Genomic DNA, 22,604 nt, shown 5'->3' with positions numbered 1-22,604 from the left:
TGTGGGGTGTGAGGGGGTGTGGGGGGGGGGACTGGGTGTTGGGAAGAGCAGTTCCCATTCCTCCTGCCCAACGAGCACCAGCTGTTCACCAACACAATGTATATTTTTCCATAATGTGCGCGCAGCAGAGACAGCTGAATCCTAACTAAACGCATCTCTAATGTCCCTAAACAATTGCGCCTGGAAGAGGATCAGTGCATTAATGGTGCAGATTGGAATGAGAGAGACACACACACACACACAGAGACAGACAGACACAGAGAGAACTGGAGTATTTGCATCAGAGAAACGGGTTTAGTTCCTAATTAAACTGCATTCGCTTTTTTGTTGTTTATTGGGGAGGGGGGGGTTTGAGGGGGAGGGGGGGGTGAGAAAGAGGAATCCGAACCGAACATTTTTTTTTGCTGCTCTGTGTGTGTGTGTGTGTATTATTATTTTTATTTGTATATAAACATACATATTAAGAACTATTATGATTTTTTAAATTTTTTTAAAAAAAAGACAGAAAACATATCACTTTGTATTGGAATTAATTGTGTTTCTTTTTTTCTCTCTCCCTCTCTCTCTCCCCCTCTCTCTCGCTTTGCCTTTCAGACAAGAGTGCGATGACCACCAACCAGTCCAGTGGTCCATCCATGTTGCCTTGAGTGTGTGTGTGTGTGTGTGTCTGTGGGGGGTGGGGAGGGGGGGGTGTGGGTGGTGGTGGTGGATGTGTATCTGTGCGCACACGCGGCTATGGGACGGCCGCCCGCGTGCGCTCTGCTCGGGGCCCTGTGACTGAGCACTTGATTGACAAACAGCAGCGTCCCCTCTCTCTTTCTCTCTCTTTCTCCTTCTCTCTCTCCTTCTCTCCCCCCCCCCCCCCCCCCCTACTCCTGTCTCTCTCTCTTACCTCCCCACACGCGGCCGGCGCCTGCATCATGGCAGCGCTCTCCCCGCAGCCCGGCAGCCAGGCGGGGCTGCGAGTGGGGGCTCAGCTCTCGGTCACTGTGCAGCACATCATCAGTGGCACCTTAGTGGTGTCCACCAGCCTCGGTGGGGACAGCTACACCGGCATCCTGATAGACATGGCCAAGAGGTAAAGTGCTCCCAATCCTCCCTCCACTCTTTCCCCCCCCCCATCCCCTCCCCAACTCACCCACTCACTCGTACACTCCACCTCCACCCACCCCCTTCCTCCTCGCTCATTCCTTCTGATAGAAACTCATTGACCGGAGACACTTTGGGGGTCACCGACTTGCGTCAACGCCGTTAAAAAAAAAAGTGTGTTGACGTAGCTGCACCTTCCGTGTTCAACAGCAACAAATGACATGTGTATTATTGGCGCCTTTCACACGCGGACGTCCTCGAGGCGTTGGACGGTCCGGGATCCTCGCCACTCTCCGTTTGTAGGATGGAGGAATAAGAGTTTCTGATTCTTCTGCCGGCTTGGCCCGCAGAGGCACAGTCACCACACTTGGCGACGATTTGCCCGTGAAGCGCTTTGAAACACTTCTGACGTCTCCAGGCGCGTGATGTTTTAGATGCAACATGCGAGGGGTGGAGTGTTTGTTATTTTCCGGAATGCATTCCAGATTATAACTGGATTTCCTTGTCGTTTACAAAGACGATCAGTTAATCCCAACATCAAATATATACAGTATTTTATATTCTGTTTCACTTTCAAAAGCTGTTATATAAATGCAAATTGTTGCATTGTTTCCAATAACAAACTGTTCTATTTACACAGCACTATAACATATGTTGTAGTTGCTTGTTTGTTAAACAATACATGTGTTTGTTACAAAATGTTAGTATTCATTTGTGGGTGCACTGTAATAACCATTTGTGTCATTATTTGATACCACCAAATATGGAGCAACCCATTTTCTCAATTTGTGACAAAAAATGTTAAGCACAGCAGCTGCTGTGTAAATTTCTGCGCAAAACCCCATGCTAATTGAGGACTAAGAACTCAACACAGTTAGTGCATTTCACTTGCCAAAATAAGCTCTTGGTTGATTAATTATTTAGTATTGTATAGAATTTGAAGTTATTTCAATCAGAGTTGTCAGGATTGTTTGACGACCAGTCACATTAACACCTTTTCACAAGTCTCATGTGAGTGGAGCCCATTCAGGTAGTTGTCGCGTAGAGATTAAATTTCCTTTCACTGTAATGAAAACTTTTAGCAGTGTCGAATAAAATTGTGACTGTTAAAAAAATGATTGAGTGGTAGCCAGTTTCAATTGAGATATCGGCAAACATTCCAATTTGCATATTTACTTGCATTTAGCTGCAATTGGTATTGGTAAACATTGCAAGTATGATCTAATGCACATCATTGTCTTCAGTGCTACTATATTTTAGTTCATTACAATAAAAAAATTACAATGATAAACTGTGTGGTTGAAGAAATAAGTAAATTAATAACTCCTAATTTTAGCATTAATCAGGTTAACAAGAGAAGAGATCATGCTGAATAAAATGGCAAAGTTTGGTTTTTAAAACCAGGCTAAAATGAATTTACATAATGGAAATACCTGATTTACAAGACATAAGTAAATATTGTAAAATTGGGTTGTATGCTGTAATCATAATATCGGATTGAAATGTTTTATGCAATAAACCCAACCCATGATAATGCTAACTCCAAAGATAAAATCTTGTTTGGCCTACAATGCTCCTCGGTGATCAGATGGTAGTTAAATTTAATAACAGATGTCTCTTAGGATACTAAAGTATGCCCAAGAATATGTGTTTTGTACTTTTCTTTATTTTAGTTATTATGGCAAGGTCTTTTGTAATGAGGTTTTATAAGATTAATAATTGTTAACTAATGAATCTCAACCTGTAGTAAGGAAGATCAGCTTTTGTGCAGATGAGTTTTTGTTTGAAACTATTGTGCAGGCATGGAGGAAGTATACTGTATTCATGCATTGTGTGTACACGCTGATCAACTATTAATTATCATTGTTCATTGAATACTTGTGTCTGCCAGGACTGGTTTGTACGGTGTTTTACCCAACAATTTTCTCAAGCAAGATCATTTTCCTGTAGAGGCATATACTCACGGAGTCATTGTTGATAAAGAACCTATTCAGACTGTGTCACAGCCCTCCATTGTGGAATCTCGCAAGATGTCAGGTGAAGGGCAAGTTCCAAATCTTCAGCCATTACCAGGTGTTGTGCCTTGTTTCACACCTTATTATGAAGGTGCATCACTCCCACAGCCCTTACTCTTAAGACAAACTTACCATCAGTGGGTTCCACAACCACCACTTCGGATAATCAAGCGTACAAAAAGGCGTCTGTCTAGGAATCGAGATCCTGGTAAACTCACATTAAGCACCATTCGGTTACGGCCCAGGCAGGTACTCTGTGAAAAATGCAAGAACACTCTGAATGCTGACGAAGAAGAAGACAAAGATGCACAAAACGGTAAGAATGAAGAGAAAGAGAAAAGTAAAAACGAAGCAATGGGCTGTGAAAATAGAAAGCTGAAAAGGGAAAAAAGGGATGATGACGATTTTCACGGGGAAGTGGTTCATCGAAGCCCAGTGATAAAAATATCATACAGCACTCCTCAAGGAAAAGGAAAAGTTGTGAAAATTCCCTCTCGGGTACATGGCTCAGTTGAGCCCTTTTGCCCCAAGCGATTAATGGAAAACGGAAGGGAAGACCAAGGGAAGAATAAGAACTCTCTGAGTGATGAGGATGTGGAGGTTTTTCCAGAAAATACATCTTCGAATCTACCTGGAACCATTCCAAAACTGAAGCTGACCAGGCCCTTGCATTCTAATGCAGATATCCCACCACCAAGAATCCGATTAAAGCCGCAACGTCTCAGTAATGGGGACAGTTTTGCCATTTATAAGGCCGAACTTGTGGATAATGTAAATTGTGGTGTGGAACGTGCAAGGAGATCGAGTGATGCACTTCATTCCGAAGATTCTATAGGCAAGAGTTCAATGGAGTCGACTTCAGGGAGTTCTGGAGAGGATCATTGGAAATCTAAAAGACGCCGACGAAGTAAGGATCAAGTCAGTGATTTGACGGTGTATTTAAGTTACAGGAAGAAAAGAGCAGACTCTTCGAGTTTATCAGTGTGTAGTAATGATAGTCTAGATGAATCCAAGTCTTCCAGTTCAGAGATGACTTCCCCAGAAATTTGTGATTTTGCACCTGGAGATGATGCATCCGTGTCATCTTCCTCCAAAGAAGAGAAGACTGTGCCGCCCCTAACTGTAAGACTTCATACTAAAACTGTCACCAAATGTGTCACTCCTGAAGGCAGGACTATCTCTGTGGGAGATATAATATGGGGGAAAATTCATGGCTTCCCTTGGTGGCCTGCCCGCATCCTCAGTATTAATGTGAGCAAGAAAGAAAATGGGGCACCGTTGTGGCAGGAAGCCCGAGTGTCTTGGTTTGGCTCACCAACAACATCTCTGCTCTCCGTATCAAAGATTTCACCCTTTTTGGACTATTTTAAGTTGAGATTCAACAAGAAGAAAAAAGGAGTGTATCGCAAGGCTATTACAGAAGCTGCCAAGGCAGCTGAGCATCTGACACCTGAAATACAATCTCTCCTGACACAGTTCGAAACGTAACCAATCCACAGCAACGGGTGAGTGGACGCTAAAAACAAGAACTTCTCGAAACTGGTGACCTGTAATCAGTAAAGCTATTGAATGGTTAAAAAAAACTCTTCTTAAAAATATTTCAGAATCTTCTAAATTGTGTTGCTTTATTTATTTCAGTGTATTAGAATATATCCTACATATCTAATGTTTCAGAATTAAGTAGAAAAATTGGGTTTCCTGAGCTTTTGGGTGGATTTACATGGAATTAGCCAAATAGAAGTGTGCAATGCTCAAATTTGCATTGTTTGCACTTCACATAAAGCGAGAGAAGCTCATATACAGTTTATCCTTGTTTGGCTGAAAGCATGTTGTGCTAGTGACATTTTTCAGTTTAATTTGTTGGCGTGATGATTGCAGTAATAAGTTTATTTCCTCGAACAACATCATCTGCTAGACCTACTTTATTACCTGCATTACTCCATTGGATCGAAATTTATATGTAAAACCAAGGCATATGCTTTATTAAAATACATTGATTATTCCTAAGCGTCATTGTTTATTATATGGTTGAGGTCAGAGAGAACTACAACTTGATGCAGATGTGTTTTCAATATAATGTGGATTGGGAAGTAAATGTAACAAAAGTCATGTGTACTGTACTTATAGAGAAGTGGTTGCTGTGCCTAGACACTGCCCATAATGCTTCAGGCAGAATTCACAGCAGCAATAGCTATGCAGAAACAACTGCACTTGTGAGAACTTGCATCGTTGTTTGCCACAAATTGCAAGTTTCTTTCCTGGCTGTGGTCTTATTTTCCCTCCTATGGGCAAGCTCCGTACAGGCTAGCAGTGATGACTGCATCACCAACCTTGAAGATCAATCTGCCCTCAGCCAGCAACAAATGATAGCAGGAGAACTTCAAGGTCAAGGAGAAAATCCACCTTCAGGTTTACTTTGTAGCTCTATCGCCCAAAACAGGGCTCTGTCTATATAAATGGTGTAATATAAATGTGATATGCAGAGTTTGAGGATGCAGGCAGCAGAGTTTTGCATTTGCTGGAGCTTATAGATGGTGGAGCTAAGCAGACCAGTAAGGAGTTCAGTCAAAACATTTAGGCAATGAGAAATACTTTTTTTTGAAAAAGACAATGGAATTGATCAAACAACTATTTCTATGAGCCAGAGAAAGTCTATGATTGTAAGCTGCCTGCATCCTCACCAAACTCCGCACAACCATTACCCCAGGGCTCACCAAGTTCCATTGGCTCCCTGTCTTTCAAAGGTCAAGGTCCTCACCCTTGTTCTTCAAGCGCTAGCACTTCTCTATCTCTGTGACCTTCTCCTACCCCATTCCTGCGCAAAGCCCTTCCATTCAGCTATCTAAGGCTTGCTGCATGAGCCTTGGCCCCTTCTGCAACATCATCGATGGCCAGTTACCACGTCTCTAAACTCTGGAACTCCCTCTATTTTGCCTCCTCAGTCCCATCTTGAAATCTATCCCTTTAACCATGCCTGTGGTTATCTCTCCCTTCCCCCGCCCCCTCTCCCTTGCTCAGCATTCAACCCCATCAATGTAAAGCACTCCCAAGATGTTATCCGATTTGAAGGGTGCTACATAAATGAATGTTGTTGTTCATTTACTTTGAATTTAAGCTCTACTTGGTAGAACACCAGGCACAAATTCATCTACTGCCCTGTCATTCACTACTAAAATAGACTTAATGCCTTGAGCACTCCACTATTTAAAGTAAATTTTCACTTCAGACTGTTTTGGCAAGTCTAAGGTAATGTCTGCTTCACTCTGTCTTGCTGCATGTTACCTAGAACAAACCAACCTTATTGTATTGTAATTGTTCCCTGGAATGAGTCCTCTAACATTAAGCTGCACAGTAATTGTACTACATTATGTCTTTTATATTCTTATGAATAGTTTGGTTGAAAATTGTTTCATGCAGAACATTTTCAAACCTATATTTCTAGTTAGACAAATGCATTCCTGCATACCACACCATCACAACTCTGATATCTGAATTGTTTATCCTCTAGAGTTTTATCATGAAAATTGCATCTAATTATTAGAACTTGCACGTGCTCCCCCTCTTCCCCTCCCCCCATGTAATTCTGGTGTAAACCATGTAATTCGTAAGTGCTTCAGTCTGAACCTTCGTTGCCAAGACAATCTTGAGGAGGTAGTTTTAGGGGGAATTGATTCTCACTGCTTTAGAATAAATATTGGTAGTGCAAATTGGCTCAGGCTTTGTTCAAAAACAGTTTCTTAAGGTTCTTTGAAGGACCAATACACCACTCCAAGATGTTTCAGAACCATTTGTAATGTTATGAAGGATCCAGTCACTTGATCATCTTAAAACTGATTAGCAGAGCGCTGTATACATTTATATAGCGTCTTTCACATTGGGAGGATCCTAAAGCTCTGGGTGGTCGAGGGTTTGCAGCTGAGTTGGAGGTTGGTTTTGGGAGGGCCAAGGGGTTGGGGGTGGAAAGGTGGCTGAAAGCGCAGTTGCATATCTTCAGATGACTTCTCAATCATACCACCACTTACCCCCACAAGAGGCCTTGAAAATTTTGCTCAAAATTTACTATTAGGTACAAAGTCTCGTCTCCAGAACTGTAAACCACACTGCAATTGCAGCCTATAACTATTTATTGAACTACTGACAGTTTATAATTCTTGCTGAAAATGGATCATAAAGGGTGCTCAATTTTAAATTGAAGTTATTTTAATGGTGTACTCAGTGACAGTAGTTTAGAAATCACATTGGAGTGGTCAATTCCACATTTCGTTGTGAAAGTTGTAACCTCAGCAATAGCTTTTTAAATTCTTTCTATATTTAGATTAATCTCTTTAAATAGATTTGGTACATTACATAGAATGCATCTGTTCAGCTTCTTAGTTGGGTGATACGATCAATGCTTTCACCTTATTAGAATTTAATGTACACTAAAGGGCAATATTATTCTGTGTTTTTTTCTATTTTAATCATAACTGAGCAGGTATCAATTACCAACCTGATGACGGTCTCTACATTTTGTGATAGTTTTAGTCTGCCTTTTTCAAGATCACAGTCTGTTGAGGTTGGCCACTGTCACCAAACAAATGGACAAATGTCGTGGGGGTGGGAAGATGGTGGCCAAGTTTTTAATTTTTTAAAAAATAATCATAAACGGTTTAGAGCTTTGGTCACCTACCACGTCATCAAAGCAAACAACAATGATCTGTGGTTTGCGTGTCAAGCAGTACACCAATTGTGACAGGTTCTTTGACATACTGTTGTGTCACATGGAGGAAATGTATGCATAAATGTATGTAGGAAACATTAATACCCTGTTACAATACACAACAGACCCAGCCCCTTGGGACGAGGTGGTGGGGGTTAGGGGGGGGGTGCGGAACCTGTGCCACTTCCCTCCAGTGAATAGACCAAGGTATCCCCCACCTCGACATTCTGATGCCCTTTACATGTCACATTGCAAGATGGATCTGTGGGTCTTGTCATACCCCCCCACCACCTCACCTAAAGGGGCCTATTGTAACAATAACAACAAAATTAAATTTATAGAGCGTCTTTCACGTCGGGAGGACGTCCCAAGGCACTGGACAGTCAGCTCAGGACCCGAGCATGGGGGAGAGGTGAGGGAAGGCAGAGAGGTGGGAGGGCAACTGAAGGCACGATTGAAGAGAAGGGTCTTGAGACTGGCCTTGAAGGAGGCAAGGGAGGAAACCAGGCATATTAATGTGTTGCATACAGTATTGAGTTATTCACACATCCGCGGGACGATCTTTAGTTACAGCACGAACATCCCTCCTGTGTGCACGACATACATGTGTGCGTGCATCGCACACGCCACACATTTACAACAATTAAACCTGAAAACATTGTGACACAAACACACGACCGAATACAAAACAACCAGCACCCATCGTGGTGGAAGGAGCAATTGCACCTCCATTGAGGTGGAGATATTGAGACGTTCCTGTCCGGGAGATTCTGCTGCCTTTATCTATAGCGAGCAGTTATTTGGGTGGGGCTACTCCCCACTCTAGCATCCTTTATCTACAGGAATGGCGACTGTGCTGATTGCTGGTTTTGACTATTCCTCCAAAAGGCGGTGAGTTATTCAGCTTGAATTTGGGTTTCCCTACTGCCTTCAGCACAGAAACAGCCCTGGTCAAAGTGACAAATGATATTCTGTCTGTCTGCGACCAAGGCTCCCTCTGCCTCCTCGTCCTCCTTGACCTCTCTGCTGCTTTCAACATTGTCGACCACTCAATCTTCCACTGCCTCTCCTCTCACCTCAACCTTCACGGCTCTGTCTTTGACTGATTCAGATCGTACCTCTCACAACTCCTCTACTTCATCTCCATAAACGGCTTCTCCTCGAACCACCGCACTGTCTCGTGCAGCGTTCCTCAGGGCTCTGTCCTTGGTCGTCTCCTCTTCAATATCTATATGCTCCCTCTTGGTGACATCATCCACAAACATGGGGTCAACTTCCACATGTATGTGGATGACACTCAATTATACCTCTCTGCCTCCACCCTTGACTCCAGGACCACTGCTGTCCTGACAGAATGTCTGTCAGACATCAAGTCCTGGATGAGAACTAACTTTCTTCAGTTGAATGTCAACAAGACCGAGGCTCTCCTGATTGGCTCCCGTCGGTGCCTCCTCATCTCGGGCTGACAGCATCACCATCCATGGTTGCACACTCCACCTTACTAAGCCAGTCCGGAACCTTGGCATCTTGTTTGACCCTCAACTATCCTTTCTACCCCACATCTGCGCCATGACCCGCTCTGCCTTCCCCCACCTCCACAACATCCCCCGGCTCCACCACCGTCTCACACCACAGGAAGCCGAAACCGTCATACATGCTTTCATTACATCGAGGCTCGACTATGCAAACTAATTGCTTGTTGGCCTCCCCAACTCCTCCCTCCACAAGCTGCAGATCATCCAGAACTCTGCAGCCCACGTTCTCTCCCGCACTGGGCTCCGCAACCCTATCAGCCCCATCCTCGTCCAACTCCACTGGCTTCCCATCACACAGAGGATACAGTTCAAGATCCTGGTCCTCACCTTCAAAGCCTTCCGTGGTCTTGCTCCCCCCTACCTCTGCGATCTCCTAACCACCACCATCCTGCTCGCTCCCTCCGCTCAGTAGGCTCTAGCCTGTTTCATGTTCCCTGCCTCGCTCGCCCCACTATTGGCAAGCAGGTCGGCCTTCTGCCACTCGACTCCCATCCTCTGGATTTCCAACCCGCAAGCCCTCCACCTCGCCCTTCCCTTGCCACCTTTAAGACCTATCTCAAGGCCCTCCTCTTCGACTATGCTTTCGATCTCCCTGCTTCCCCCCCCCCGCCCTCTACCCTCCCTGACCCAAACCAGCAGCTCGGGTCCAAAATTCATGTCTGTCCAGCACCTTGGGACGTCCTTCCGACATGCAAGGCACTATACAAATGTAATTTTGTTGGTGGTGGTGGTGTTTATGAGCTGTTGGCCTCTTGTCATCACTGAATTGTTATTGGCTCCTAATGTAAAAATGTAACTTCAGTTCCAAACCAGTTATGCTGGTTGTTGAATTCTGTCTTGAACTACCAGCATTCTTCTAAAGATGGGGACTAATAAGACTACAAACTTGTGTTCAGTACTTGTGTGTTGCATTCACCTACAAAATACACTCATCAGCACTAGACAATAAATCCTGTGAAGTGAAGCACTTTGAGATATCCTACTGATGTGCAAAGCACTATATCAAATGTGTGTATATGTGTGTTTATAAATATATATATATACACACACACAGCACTTTTCATGTCAGGAGGATGTCCCAAGGCACCCTTACTAGGGATTTAAGAAGAAAGTTTTTTTTCACGTATAGAGGTCTCGCTTACCAAGACCTCTCCTTTTTCCAGAGGGTAAATGCTTGATTCATTATAAACCTTGTAAATTCCTGGCATTTCCTGATTGTTTACAAGTGGTTTCAATGCTCATAGTGTTGGTGTACACAGAGTACTGCTTTAATCCATAAAGCAGTTTCTAAAGGCCTGCATTCTTATCTGTTGGTGTCTGGAAGCCATCAATTTCTGTTTTATGTCTTCCTCAGCAACAGTAGAAATCTCTACTCATCTGTATGCAAGTGTCTAGCTCCTATAACTATTTTACTGATTTTAATTGCTGTAGATTAGCATATCTCCAAATCGTTGTAATTGGAGTTCATTCAAAGCTGCTCTTGAGTATTTAAAAAAAATTATAAAACATAAGGTAAGCTTAATAGGACTGCGCTGTACATATGTGTATTTGGAAGTTAAAATGGGATTGATTGCAGAGTATTACAGAGCAACATCTTGCAGTGCTTTTGTAACAGTATAACTGCAGCCTTCATTGTGTACTGGATACTGGCCACTCTGCACTTGATATCCATATTTGGCAAGCCCTTGTGAGAATGGAGGTGACTGATTTTAAGTTTAGTTGGAAATGTAAAAGGTGATCATAGGTGACAAGTGCAGACAGCTTTCGTTACTGCTTTAGGTCACATGAATCAGCAAAGATATGTGTGTTTTACGCGTGAGGAGGAAGGAGAGAAACATGAGGGAAGAAATGGCAAGAATGTTCTGCTCAAGACTAACCCAGTGTTTAATCACAGACTCAGAATGGTTTCTCCTTGTATCCCACAGAACTCCACTGTTTTTCTAGGGAGCTGTCCTCTGACTTTGTCACAGTAGTTTTGAATAGTTATCAATTATTCATTCACGAATGGTACTAATGCCTTTATACTATAGTCTGAAAAAAAATCCCTAAAAGGTATAGTTATATTTGGTAGCAAGTAAGTATCCATCCCACAATTTCTCAAGTGCTTTATAAATCAGTTTATAGGTATTCACTTTTTTTGCAGTTTTTCCTTTCCTCACTGCAAGAATCTGGCTGCCAAATTTCGTACATCATCCCAGTGTGTAAGCTCTAATAAAGTGAAAACAAAACACATAGAAACTTAAGAATGTAAGGACTGGAAAAGACCATTTTTTGTAGGGGGGCCAGCCTGGTGACAAATGTAGAAAAACATCACCATGCTTAAGAGTATCCAAACCAAGCTGAGATTTCCATGCATCCCACCTACACATTAAAATCCCAGAGATAGATTGTTGGAATGAAATGCGCACTCTTTCCTTGGAGGGGTGCATTCTGCTTACCTAATTCTGGAAAGTATTAGGCTTAGGTTGGCAAAGCCAAGGCTTGGGGACCTTAGAGTGTGCATTGCAGTACTGCTGGAGTCTAACCAGCTAAAACCACATAGCTTGCCATTGATATTGCTGGCCGCCAAGCTTTCCCGCTGCTTATCCAGCTAGGACAATCCTACCAGTTAGGGCTTTGCCTTGCAGGGTTAATAGGAACTGAGTGGGATGACTTTCTACTGATCCTGCTGATGAGCCAGGTGAGCTGTGCTGTCATCAGCAGTGCCCTGGAATACAGCAAACCCGCCTGGTTCAGGGGCGGGAACAGGACTAGAAACCCTCGAGGGTTGGCTCGAATCCAACATTCCACTGCCAGGCATGTTACCTTGGAGTCAGTTTTTCTCCAAGGAGACCCTCTTATCCACCCCATTCCCATCCCCACCCAACCCCATCTCGCTAGTTCCAAAGTAAAACTCATATACAATGTTTTTGCTTTCACCCCCCTCAATGCTACAATTGATATTTTGCCAAATATTGTAGCTATCCATTTTCCTCTGAATTTTGCCAACACAATCTAACTCCGCTGAGTCACTGGATGTAACATTACACTATGTATAAAGCAGTTATATCTAAATAATCATTCACCTAACATTTTTGTATCTACCCGAGGTATCCTTATTTTGCTATTTTTGGGGGGAAGTTGGCTTTTCTTTAAAGAAACAGCTATAGAAATGAAAGGGGAATAATGAGAAAAAGCTGAATGAATTTATATGGCTTGACAAAAGCCTAATGAGTTATAATTTGACAAGATCAGTTTGTTAATTGACTTTAAATAACTTGATGAATTGAGCATCATTTAAAAATGTAAAAGAATGAATGATTCATTTATCTGCAGACTATGTGACTGAGTGCTGTGTATGGAGAGCTGGCAAGATTTGTGGCGCCTGTTTTACTGAGTTCAGAAAAGGTTGTTAAAAGAGTCGGCCAATTTATTGGTTCTGAGTAAAAAGTAAATTTTCTTATTGTAGTGCTTTGTATTTGGATAGATCAGCAGTAAATCAGTTTGCAGATACTGTAAGATCCAGTTTAGATCTTGCATGCAATACAGTTCATCACTGAGAAGAAAGTCTTCCTATTATTTTTTCGGAGTTCTTTCCATTTATAAATCAGTATTTCCTTCTGGTTAATGTTTCTTGCTGATCCTTTCTTGGTTTATGGAGATGCAACAGCTAATAAATAAAATATAATTAAATTAACTTTGAAGTGAAAATAAAATAACTTGTGCGCATACTGCAAAGATTACACAGAGGCATGACAAGAATGTTCTTGTTAAACTAGACATGATCGCTTTAAGATTTCTATAATTTGGCTGCATCATTAACTAACATACATCTAATAGCTCACCAATTGACTTGCACATGTGCAGCTTTAAATCCCAAACAAAGACTGTTTTCTGGAAGTTGATGCCTATTAACCCTGGTGGTTGACTTTATGAGCTATTTTGCATTTATGCTGTCATTGAAGGCAGGGCCCAAACACACTTGAGTGCGTTTTCTCCCTTGTTTGGAAATTTATTGAATTTACAAGTGTGTGTCTACCCATAATAAGTGTACACTGACTGCCAAATCTCATAGAATTCCCCTCCCCCACCACCTCATCTGATGATGAATACTATCATAAATGCTACCTTGGTTGTATTTCCTGTTTGGCATTGACTCCAAGCTGCTTTTCACAGTATAGTATCAGTGAAAATGTGCTGTAAACACGTGATCTACTTCCACGTGTAAAAGAGTGATTTGGCCTCTTAAAGAAGAACATTATAAAGATGCCTAGAGTGCAATGGGCCAGTGAATTTTTTGTGGAAAGATCTTTAGCTTTCTGAAAGGTCCTTTCTGATGACTCAGTATGTCCATGTGAAATTCTGCATCCTTTGCAGTTCAAAAGATGATGAACCAGCATCTGTTAGAATAGATGTGTGTGCTCATTCACACTTGTGAGTTTTCCATTAATATATAAACATATAAACCGACCCATATATGTGTTAATGATATTAAAGTCCAGTTGTTGAGGAAAGGGAGAAGAGTGTATGCAAGTGAAGGGGTACAACAGCGTGGAGATATGAGAGTCCCAGGAAAAGGGAAGATTTCCAGCGCTTACCATTCCACCTTATTGGTACATCCCGCTAAGAATCTAAGAATGACCTTGACATTGCTATTCTTGTCCCTTGGTTGGAGCTTTGCTGCTGGGCCAGCCTCTTAAGAGGTAGAAATGCTAATCTAGTCGATCTACAGAAGAGAATATCTAACACATTTTTCAGCCGTATCTTCTATCTACAAAGAATGTTATTGCATTTTTATTAGGATTGCAGCTACTGCTTCTTTCCCTCCATAAGACCTGCAATTGAAGGTGCATGTGACACACCCCTTCAACCTTTCATGCTTTGATGATTTGGGGTTACTTACCATCATGTTGCTGTCTCTGGCACAGGAAATCTGTACCTTAAAAACCACTAGATCCTCTGTGCAGTATTGCAAACCATTTCTTTATCTTTTATTTTCCCTGCCCTATCCTCTCAGAATTCTTTTCAACCTGGTTTGTTGGGTGACGCAGCCGGGTTGCCAACAATTGAAAAGGTGGATTTGTAGATAAAAATGTTTCTGCTGCTGCTGCGGTATGTAGACGGGAAGGAAGAATGATATACATTTAGAATAACAGGCTGATCACCTTGAAATGTATGCCGAGAGAGGGAATACCCATTTTTTGTTGAATTTTGCTGAATCACTTTTAGGTATTTAAACAACATTCTCCTGTTGATTTTGGTGAAGAGGGCCTGAAAGACATGCCCAAAGCACTTTACTTGTAACCTTAATTTTTTTAAAAATGTATTTAAGTACATTTGTTTACCTAATAGTGCCAAGCCTGGGAAGTTTCTCAGGGCTGTGTCTATAATTAGACAACCCTACCATTTAAGGTTGTGTATTCAGTAATGACCTTTGGGTAATTTTATTTTGGCTTTAGTTATTTGACATTTATGTGTAGCAAAATCACTGTTTATATATTTTTTAAAAATTCTCCCATCCTCATCCCTGTCCCAGTTTTATTTTTTGCTGTGTTGAGAATAGAATATTTAAATCTGTATAACCTCACCAGAATCTAAAGATGCTTCAAACTAGACATTTGCTGTCAAGAAAATCTGTGATCCAGCTGTTGATGTTCTTGCGCCCTTTGTGGATGGAGGTTGATGAGCTGTAACATCAGCTGCAATATGACCTCTGCAACATAATCCGCTCAAAACACAGGTTTGTAGTTTGCAAACCTATGAATACCTGAATTTGGCATCTACACCTGTGACATTCAGTCCACTGTTTCCTTTTGGTACTGTACACTGCAAGCTAACTATAATTAGTAAATTTAATAGCATTTCATTGTTTGCCTACATAAATGTGGCAACTTATGATGCATAAAAGTATAAAACAAGTGTTCACTGTGGAACTGTCGACTAAAATCATTCAGTGTAACTAGGACAGAGCTGCTAATCTGCCTGCTTGGATTCGATATGCTGATCCCTGATTATGGGACTGAGTCTCCAGTATAATTGCAGCAGTGGTCAACAATAGCTGAGGGCAGCCCTGTTTGTGTGGACGCACAGACCTAATTAGTTTTGCCAAAGACTTTGACTGCACCTTTTCTGTTTTGCAAACAGCAGCCAATTTCGAGAATTTAATGTTTTGGGTGTGGATTCTGACAACCTTTCCATTGGACTAACTTTCCATTCACACAGGCATATTTGCTACCTGATTCCAGTGTCACTTTTTATCTGTGACATAAAAGGCTCTATAAAAGATATAGTGTACTTGAACAGGGACACAGGACACATTGTGAAGGCTGAGGGAATGCTCAAACATTAAGTAACAATGTTGCTTATGTAATGTTAAACCTCATTTAAACTTATTTTTAGTACCAAGGGCTATTCCATATGTCAAGATCATTAAAGCCATTATGGATAGTCACCTTGTCCTTGTTTTTGGAGGACTCCATGATACAATATCAGGGGAGTGCTCAACTGCTTTCAATATTCCACTAGAGCCAAGCACTGAAGTAATTCAGCAATGATTAAATTCCATTGCCCTCTGTGTACAGGACTTTTATCTAATGAAAAACACGAAAGGAATGTTTGATTTTAACTTCAGTTTAATTCAGAATCTGCATTTTTTGTTGAGAAGTTTCAAGCCTCCAAATTGTCCCTGGTGAATGTCTGTTTTTTCATGTAAATTCAAAATTGGTTTGTGTGAAAAATGGATTTTTTTAAACATGAATTTGCTTCAAGTTTGACCTTTTTGCTGCACTAAAAATATCAAGTAAATATTTCAAATGAAAAATGTCAGCTATTTATTTTTAATGTGTTAATCGTTCAAGTGAGAGAAGCATGATGATGCTGACCTTTGTTCATCACTAACATAAATTATAGGGTGATATTGTGCCATGTATGAATATATCTTGCCCATCAGTTCAGGAATTGTATATGAACAGGGAAGTGGGTGAATGCAAGAATCATACTACATTTGTACAAAGAGGGTTAGAGGTGGAAGGAATGAGTGTAAAACAATCTTAGAATGTATCGGTTCTATATTTGTGTTCTGCATTTGTAACTTTTAAATCTTTTAGACAGCCTTGACATCACTGGGAATGAACAGTTTTTGCAATTCAATTTAATGTTCTGCTACTTATATTCTGCATCTTTAAAAATAGACTGGAATTATTAAAGGCACTAACAATCCTATTGTTAGAATCCGCACTGTCTGCTTAGAATGTTCATGCCTCCAAATTGTCCCAAGTCCCCGTCTAATGGCTGTTTTATTCATGCAAATTCAAAATGTGTTTGTGTACAAAATTTGTGTTTTTAACCTGAATCATCAATATTCGATCATTTGTACAGAAAGCTCTGAAATTGAATGAGGCTACAGATAATGCATTTCATCCCATGCAAAACTAAACCATGAATTTACTGCGTCTTTGCTGTTGACTTTGGTCAACCTGAATTATTTCAACACCGGTTTTGTTTCCCAAACAGACCAGATATTGTCTATAACAACAATATTATATTTGTAAATTTCAACCAGTTTGGGGTGGATTTGTTTCCATGTTTGGAAAATGAGTCAAATGAATACAGCATATAGTAATACTTAAAGTTGCAATATCTTCTTTCAGTCGTTCACTATTGCCACAAATGCAAGGATTATTATAAAACACATAGTAATCTATGTTCTACATAATTTATGGCCAGAGTTCAGACTTATGTTTTCTAAACATTTGGTGATTGTCACAAACAGCAGCAGAGTGCTGGCTCCTTTTATAGTAGCAAACCATTTGAACTAAAGTGCTATTGGATTAAAACGGATGCCATGTGGTGTATAGCATGCTGTGGGACAAAATGTACATGGGATTTGCACGACTACCCTATCAATCAATTCAAACAATGCCAAATGTGAGGAATGAGGTAGTTTCTTGGGAACGTTAAATTATTAACCAATTTTATACATTTATAATTATGTGATTCTATAAATATGATTTACTGTATTTAAAAAAGAGGGATTGTCAACAGATTTAATTGTGTGTTTTGCATGCTTTTTGTGTCACCAAATGAAGCTTTAGAAAAAGCTTTGCCCAATGTTTTTGTTTCTCTTCCAGTAATATCTGTGATTTCCATTTACTCTTGCATCTCAAAGAAACCTGGATATTATGATCATCTTCTTTTTGCTTACCAAGAAAGGAGAATGTAGTTATTTCTATACATGAAGTTTTATCTTGCTGCCATATTTTAATCACATGTATGTCACACACACAAATTTTGGTTAAATGGGTTTTACAGATTAGTGTTTTTTCGGAAGTTTGTGAAATGTCAGCAGACAACACCGTTTCAGCCCTGAAGCAAACTACACTGAGATTAATTGTGCAAATGGACATTTCCTTGACAACCCCCTGACAACATGCTGATGACATAATTTCTGACACAAGTTAATATTAGAGGCATAAACCAGACGGCCTTGCAGTGGATTTGTAAGTGCTTGAAACATTTGCTCAGTTGAGCATGTTAATCACTGTACAGTGTGGTTTGAGCTCAGACAACATGTTCATTGTTCGCTGCTGATTGATGAGCTTTTTGTAGCTTTTTTTCTTTGAGCATTAAGACCACTGACTTGAAAGCAATTTTTGTACATCTCTGCCAATGTCAGCGATTGTAAACTTCTCAATCCATTGATGATATCTCAAGGCTGAAGGTTGTTAGGGTTGCATGGGCCTGTTAGCCTCGGAGCCAAATGTTTAGTGCAAATAGTTGCCAGGTGGAGGAAGCTTCCAGAATTTAATTGAAAGAGCTGTTGAGTAGTATAGAGATTACAGAAAACTATTGTCAAGCTGTGTTATTGTACTAGAGGGGGATTTGTTACTGATATTATGGAGCAAATGGGGTTGTTTTTAGCTTTTTGTAACAATACAGAATTAAAATGGTAACTTGATCAGCATTGATAATTTTTAATATGAAGATGGTTCAAGATGAACTAATCTATATTTCAGGGGACATTGCAGGCACAGGACTGCAGCTAGGTATTCTGTGAAGAGTGGCTCACCTACTAACTCCTCAAATTCTCTCTCCTCTGCCTACAAGGCTCAAATCAGAATTGTGATGAAATATTCACCACATGGATGGTTGGTGCTCATGTGGATGGGTACCGTTAAAAAAACACTTGAGAAGCTTTAACACCATCCAGGAGAAAACTGCTTGTTTGACCAGCATCCTAACCTCTCAAGACCGGATTCAGTCCCTTTCTCACTAATGCAATGTGTCTGCAGTGTCTCCGAAGCTACAAAATGCACTTCAGCAATTCACCAACCTTGCTTAAAGCCCTCGAGCTTGCGTGTCATCCTTGAATGGGGTGGCTGTATGGTACATTTGGAACAGTATAAAATGGAAAACTAAAAAAAACATAACATTGTTTCTTTTTATATAAACATTCAGGTTTCTGGTTTCGAACTTGACCTTGACACTCGAATGCAGAGGTGCCGTACTTTGGATGAGACGTTAAACCCAGATCCCATCCGTCTGTTCAGGTGGATGTTAAAGATCCCATGGCACTATTTAAAAAGAGAAGGGAGTTTCTCCTGGAATCCTGGCCAACAATCCCCCAAATAAAATTGGTCACTCACTCCAAGGTTGTTTGTGGAACATTGCTTGCGCAAATGGCTGCCATGTTTCGCCCACAAAATACAATCAATCCACTTTACAGTATATCCTGTGAAGCAATTTGAGACGTGTTAATGAAATGAAAAGGCGCTATATTAAATGCAAGGATTATTATTCTAAAAGTTAATTAATTTATTTCACTTTCTGACATGTTAATCTGATTAATGGTACCTGAGCTCCTACCATTTTTTTTCCCAAAATGGATACTGTGAAGTCTTGAAGCATTGGCCCTTCCCAACCTGTACCTAATACTTGGGAATAAAAAAAAGTAACACTCTGGCCTTCATTGCTTTTAGCAGTCATGATCCGGGCAAATTCAACCTGTTTGTGGTTGGATTTTCTGGATAATTAATTGGGGGGAAAAACTTTCTACTGCAGTGAGGCGGAACTTCTGATACTTTCATTCATTCCTTATAGTTTGGAGTTTTGCACAAGAGTCTTTTGGGCATTGTCCAATATCACATTTGTCCAATAGCAAAGTGACTGTGTTTGGTTAGACATAGTTACTGCATTAACATTTATAATGCAGAAAGTTGAGGTTTGGTGTTAATTTTGGAGCAATTATTCAACATTTGAAAAGAGTTTAATTCTAGGAAAAATCTAGGAAGAATTTGTGTGTTTGTGCATGTGTTCTTTGTGTGTACAAGTTCATTTAAAGACGATCTTTTTGGAACATCTGAACCTTCACTTCTAACTTTGGAATACTGTTTGCAGAGAGGTATAAGTAAATGATTCATTCGATCGTGTTTGAGACAGATACTTACTGTCTAGCCACTTAGCCAGTTTGGTTTACAGAGGCATTTATGTGCATAGTTCTTGTAGAAAACGAATGTGGTTAAACTAAAGTATTTTGCTTTACTGAAGATTCTCAGTAACAGAATGCGTAATTTTTGTACACGTTGTACATTTCTATAAACCACAACCACCATGATTTTGAACACTAAAATATGAAACTGAAATTTAATGATTAAGTGTCTGGTAAGATTGCATTTTTTTTAAATAAGTATTTTTTAATAAAGTGAATAACGCAGAAAGGGCTGCATTTTTTTATTAAGAAAAGTACAGAAGGCTTGTGAGGCTTTGGAAAAATGTAATGTGCCTTACGATTGAAATAATCTTCCAATTTAAAAGCATGTTTTTTTTATGAAAAATCTATTGACATATCTTTAAATAAAAATATATCGCCCTTAACCAGTTTGAAATGACATTGATATTTGCACAATTGGTGGTGGTGATTCCCTGTGTCATCCTTCAGGTAGTCTTTTCTCTGTCATGTAACTTTTAGCATATAACATAAACACAGTGAAGCGGGAGGTATTTAACTAGGTTGGTCCTGTTCAAAAAATATAGAGCCGACGAGCAAATGGCTTAAGCAGGTTTCTTGATAAAGCAACCTTTTGCAACCACCCACAACATTTCAATTTGTTTTTTGTCACAATCTTTCCTGCCTTTCTGCACCTTACTGATAATATATAAGTCAATGCTTTTTTCTAAACCACCAAATATATAATTCTATATGCTCTTTCTCGTCTTTGCAATGTCACTGTATTATGATCAAAACTCTTACACTTGTTCTTTTCTAGGACCACAAGCCTATAATTCTTTCCCTCCTACAAATCCATAAGCTTTTAAAACCCAAGGCCTAGCATTCCCTCACCACTTCTTAATTTGTTATTTTCTCTTAATACTTGTTTCAGCTTGATGATGAACTGAGCTTTACATAGGTTCTCAATTTTCAAATAATTATTGCATACTGCTAGGTCCTTGTGAAAAAACTGAAAGATTACTCTTTTGAACATTTACTGTGCACACCTACATAATAGTATGATTACAATTTAGTATGTTGAAAGAGTGCCTGAAATTTTTTTCCATAACACTGATGCCTGTTTATAATAACCTTTTTCATTTTGCTGTAGAATAATTTTTCTTTCTTCTCTTTTAAGATACCGAAGATCTGGGAAAATGACTGGATATCCTTCCTATGTTTTAAAGGACTGTGAACATAAGCATAAACGTATTTGGAGCCTCTTATGTGCCGTTCATGTGAATCTTGGACCAATTTGTGGTGAAATCTGCCAACCTTACCTCAAAGGAAGCTGAATGACTGATGTACTCTGTGGCATTGAAGGGTAAAAGACCGAGTGGTAGTGAGGGCAGTGGAGTGGAGGGGGCTTGGGAATTCTAATATTTATTGTTGAAAAACAATTCATGTTATTGGTGGTCATTGAATAGAATAATTTGGAATGTATCTATTGAAGTCACTGCTTTGGGCAGACTGCTCTCATCGTAAATGTAATTATTGCAAAAAGAAATTCCCAATAGTATGTCTTGGACAAGGATTGGAAGGTCTTTTATGAATAAAACCAATTTTCTAAGTGTTTTTTTCATAATGTAATATAATAGTTTTAATACAATGTGTACGACAGAGTTATAGTCCAGTCACCCTATCTGCAGAATAACTGTGATGCATATTGGGCATAGTTTGCAAGTTTATTGGCATTCTACAGCATATGATTATCACAGCACATTAGAACACAAGCCTTCATCTAAGCTTGTTAGTTGATTAATTTATCTTCGTGCAGTAGCATTGATGTGCTCCAAGTGCACAAGTAGTGGAAAAACAATAATGTATTTAAAAAGAACTCCACCGTGCAATAAATGGAAATAGTTTTTCATCAATGGATTTGGTTTCATGTATTTGCGTAATGTTTTTTGTACTGATGCATATGTCAGCACACATTTGGTAAAATTGTTACAGCGGACAACACGTCCTACCTACATGGAAGTTCCAGATTGCTGGGAGGAGCTTATCTTAAGCAGGATGTGGTGTAGGCTCATGGGGGTTGTTAATCATCTTGTTGGCATAATACTTTTTTTGTACAGAAAGATCTTGGGTGTCAGGAATTTCCATTGTTGACTTCCCCGTCCTCTTTACTATCGTTCAGCGTGTGTTGAAGTAGAAGCTACCCATCACATGTTTTGTTTCCAATAATTCAACAAAGTAAGCAAGTCACCTTACAATCTTTACTTTTTCACTTGTAATAGCAACACTGGACATCGGTTATCTACCCTCTTGCAACATTTTATGATGTACTCCCATGCTGGCTCACTGAGTAAGTGTACACTGAAGTGGCCCTGAGCCAACAACAACAACTTGGATTTATATAGCGCCCTCCACACCAGACGGTGTCTCAGAGCGCTTTACAGTAACATAAAAGCCATAAAAAGATCCCAGGTTTGAAAGGTGTCCTGAGTTGGCTGCTGATAGCAGGGCTTCAGAGGACAAGCAACAGTTAACCTCTATTCTCCTGGGTTTAGGGAGGGGAGGAAAGTAACCTGTAACCCTGACTTACTATTTCTGGTCTCCCTCAAATTTCCCATGGGGGATGTATCCATATGTGGATATTAGGATAACGTTGAGTGTAATCCTCTCCCCCACCCCCCCAAATTGCTACATTTTAATACTTAATGTGAAGGATTGATACTGGTGTCCAGTGTCTTGTGGAACCATACTCTGCAGCATGAGCCAGTGTTTTCATCAGAGGAGAAAAGAAAAAAAAATCTGTTTGTGCAGCACTTTCCTCGTGCGATGACTTTAAAGGGGAT

At 40.3% G+C, this 22,604-nt stretch overlaps 1 protein-coding gene across 2 annotated transcripts; it reads left to right on the top strand.

Annotated features, from left to right (window-relative positions):
* Positions 1-868: 868 nt before the first annotated feature.
* Positions 869-21,647, top strand: pwwp2b (PWWP domain containing 2B). 2 transcript variants are annotated; one of them, XM_007896262.2, is made up of 3 exons: positions 869-1,078; positions 2,981-4,609; positions 20,942-21,647. In XM_007896262.2, exons 1-2 carry the CDS (start codon positions 921-923, stop codon positions 4,590-4,592), a joined length of 1,770 nt encoding a protein of 589 aa, XP_007894453.1. In that variant the 5' UTR covers positions 869-920; the 3' UTR covers positions 4,593-4,609; positions 20,942-21,647. The 2 variants fall into 2 exon arrangements, with proteins under 2 accessions (XP_007894453.1, XP_007894452.1); XM_007896261.2 differs by lacking the exon at positions 20,942-21,647 and having other exon boundaries at positions 2,981-4,715.
* Positions 21,648-22,604: the final 957 nt, after the last annotated feature.

The sequence above is a fragment of the Callorhinchus milii genome, unplaced genomic scaffold, assembly GCF_018977255.1.
Source record: "Callorhinchus milii isolate IMCB2004 unplaced genomic scaffold, IMCB_Cmil_1.0 Scaffold7, whole genome shotgun sequence".
Classification (NCBI taxonomy): Eukaryota; Metazoa; Chordata; class Chondrichthyes; order Chimaeriformes; family Callorhinchidae; genus Callorhinchus; species Callorhinchus milii.
Note: the sequence above shows the minus strand (reverse complement) of the source record. Positions and strands in the feature narration are given on the sequence as shown.

Coding starts and splice junctions, on each gene's coding strand:
- pwwp2b (XM_007896262.2), top strand. CDS start 921: ATGGCAGCGCTCTCCCCGCAGCCCGGCAGCCAGGCGGGGCTGCGAGTG. Junction 1,079..2,980: donor CTGATAGACATGGCCAAGAG/GTAAAGTGCTCC, acceptor TGTGTCTGCCAG/GACTGGTTTGTACGGTGTTT.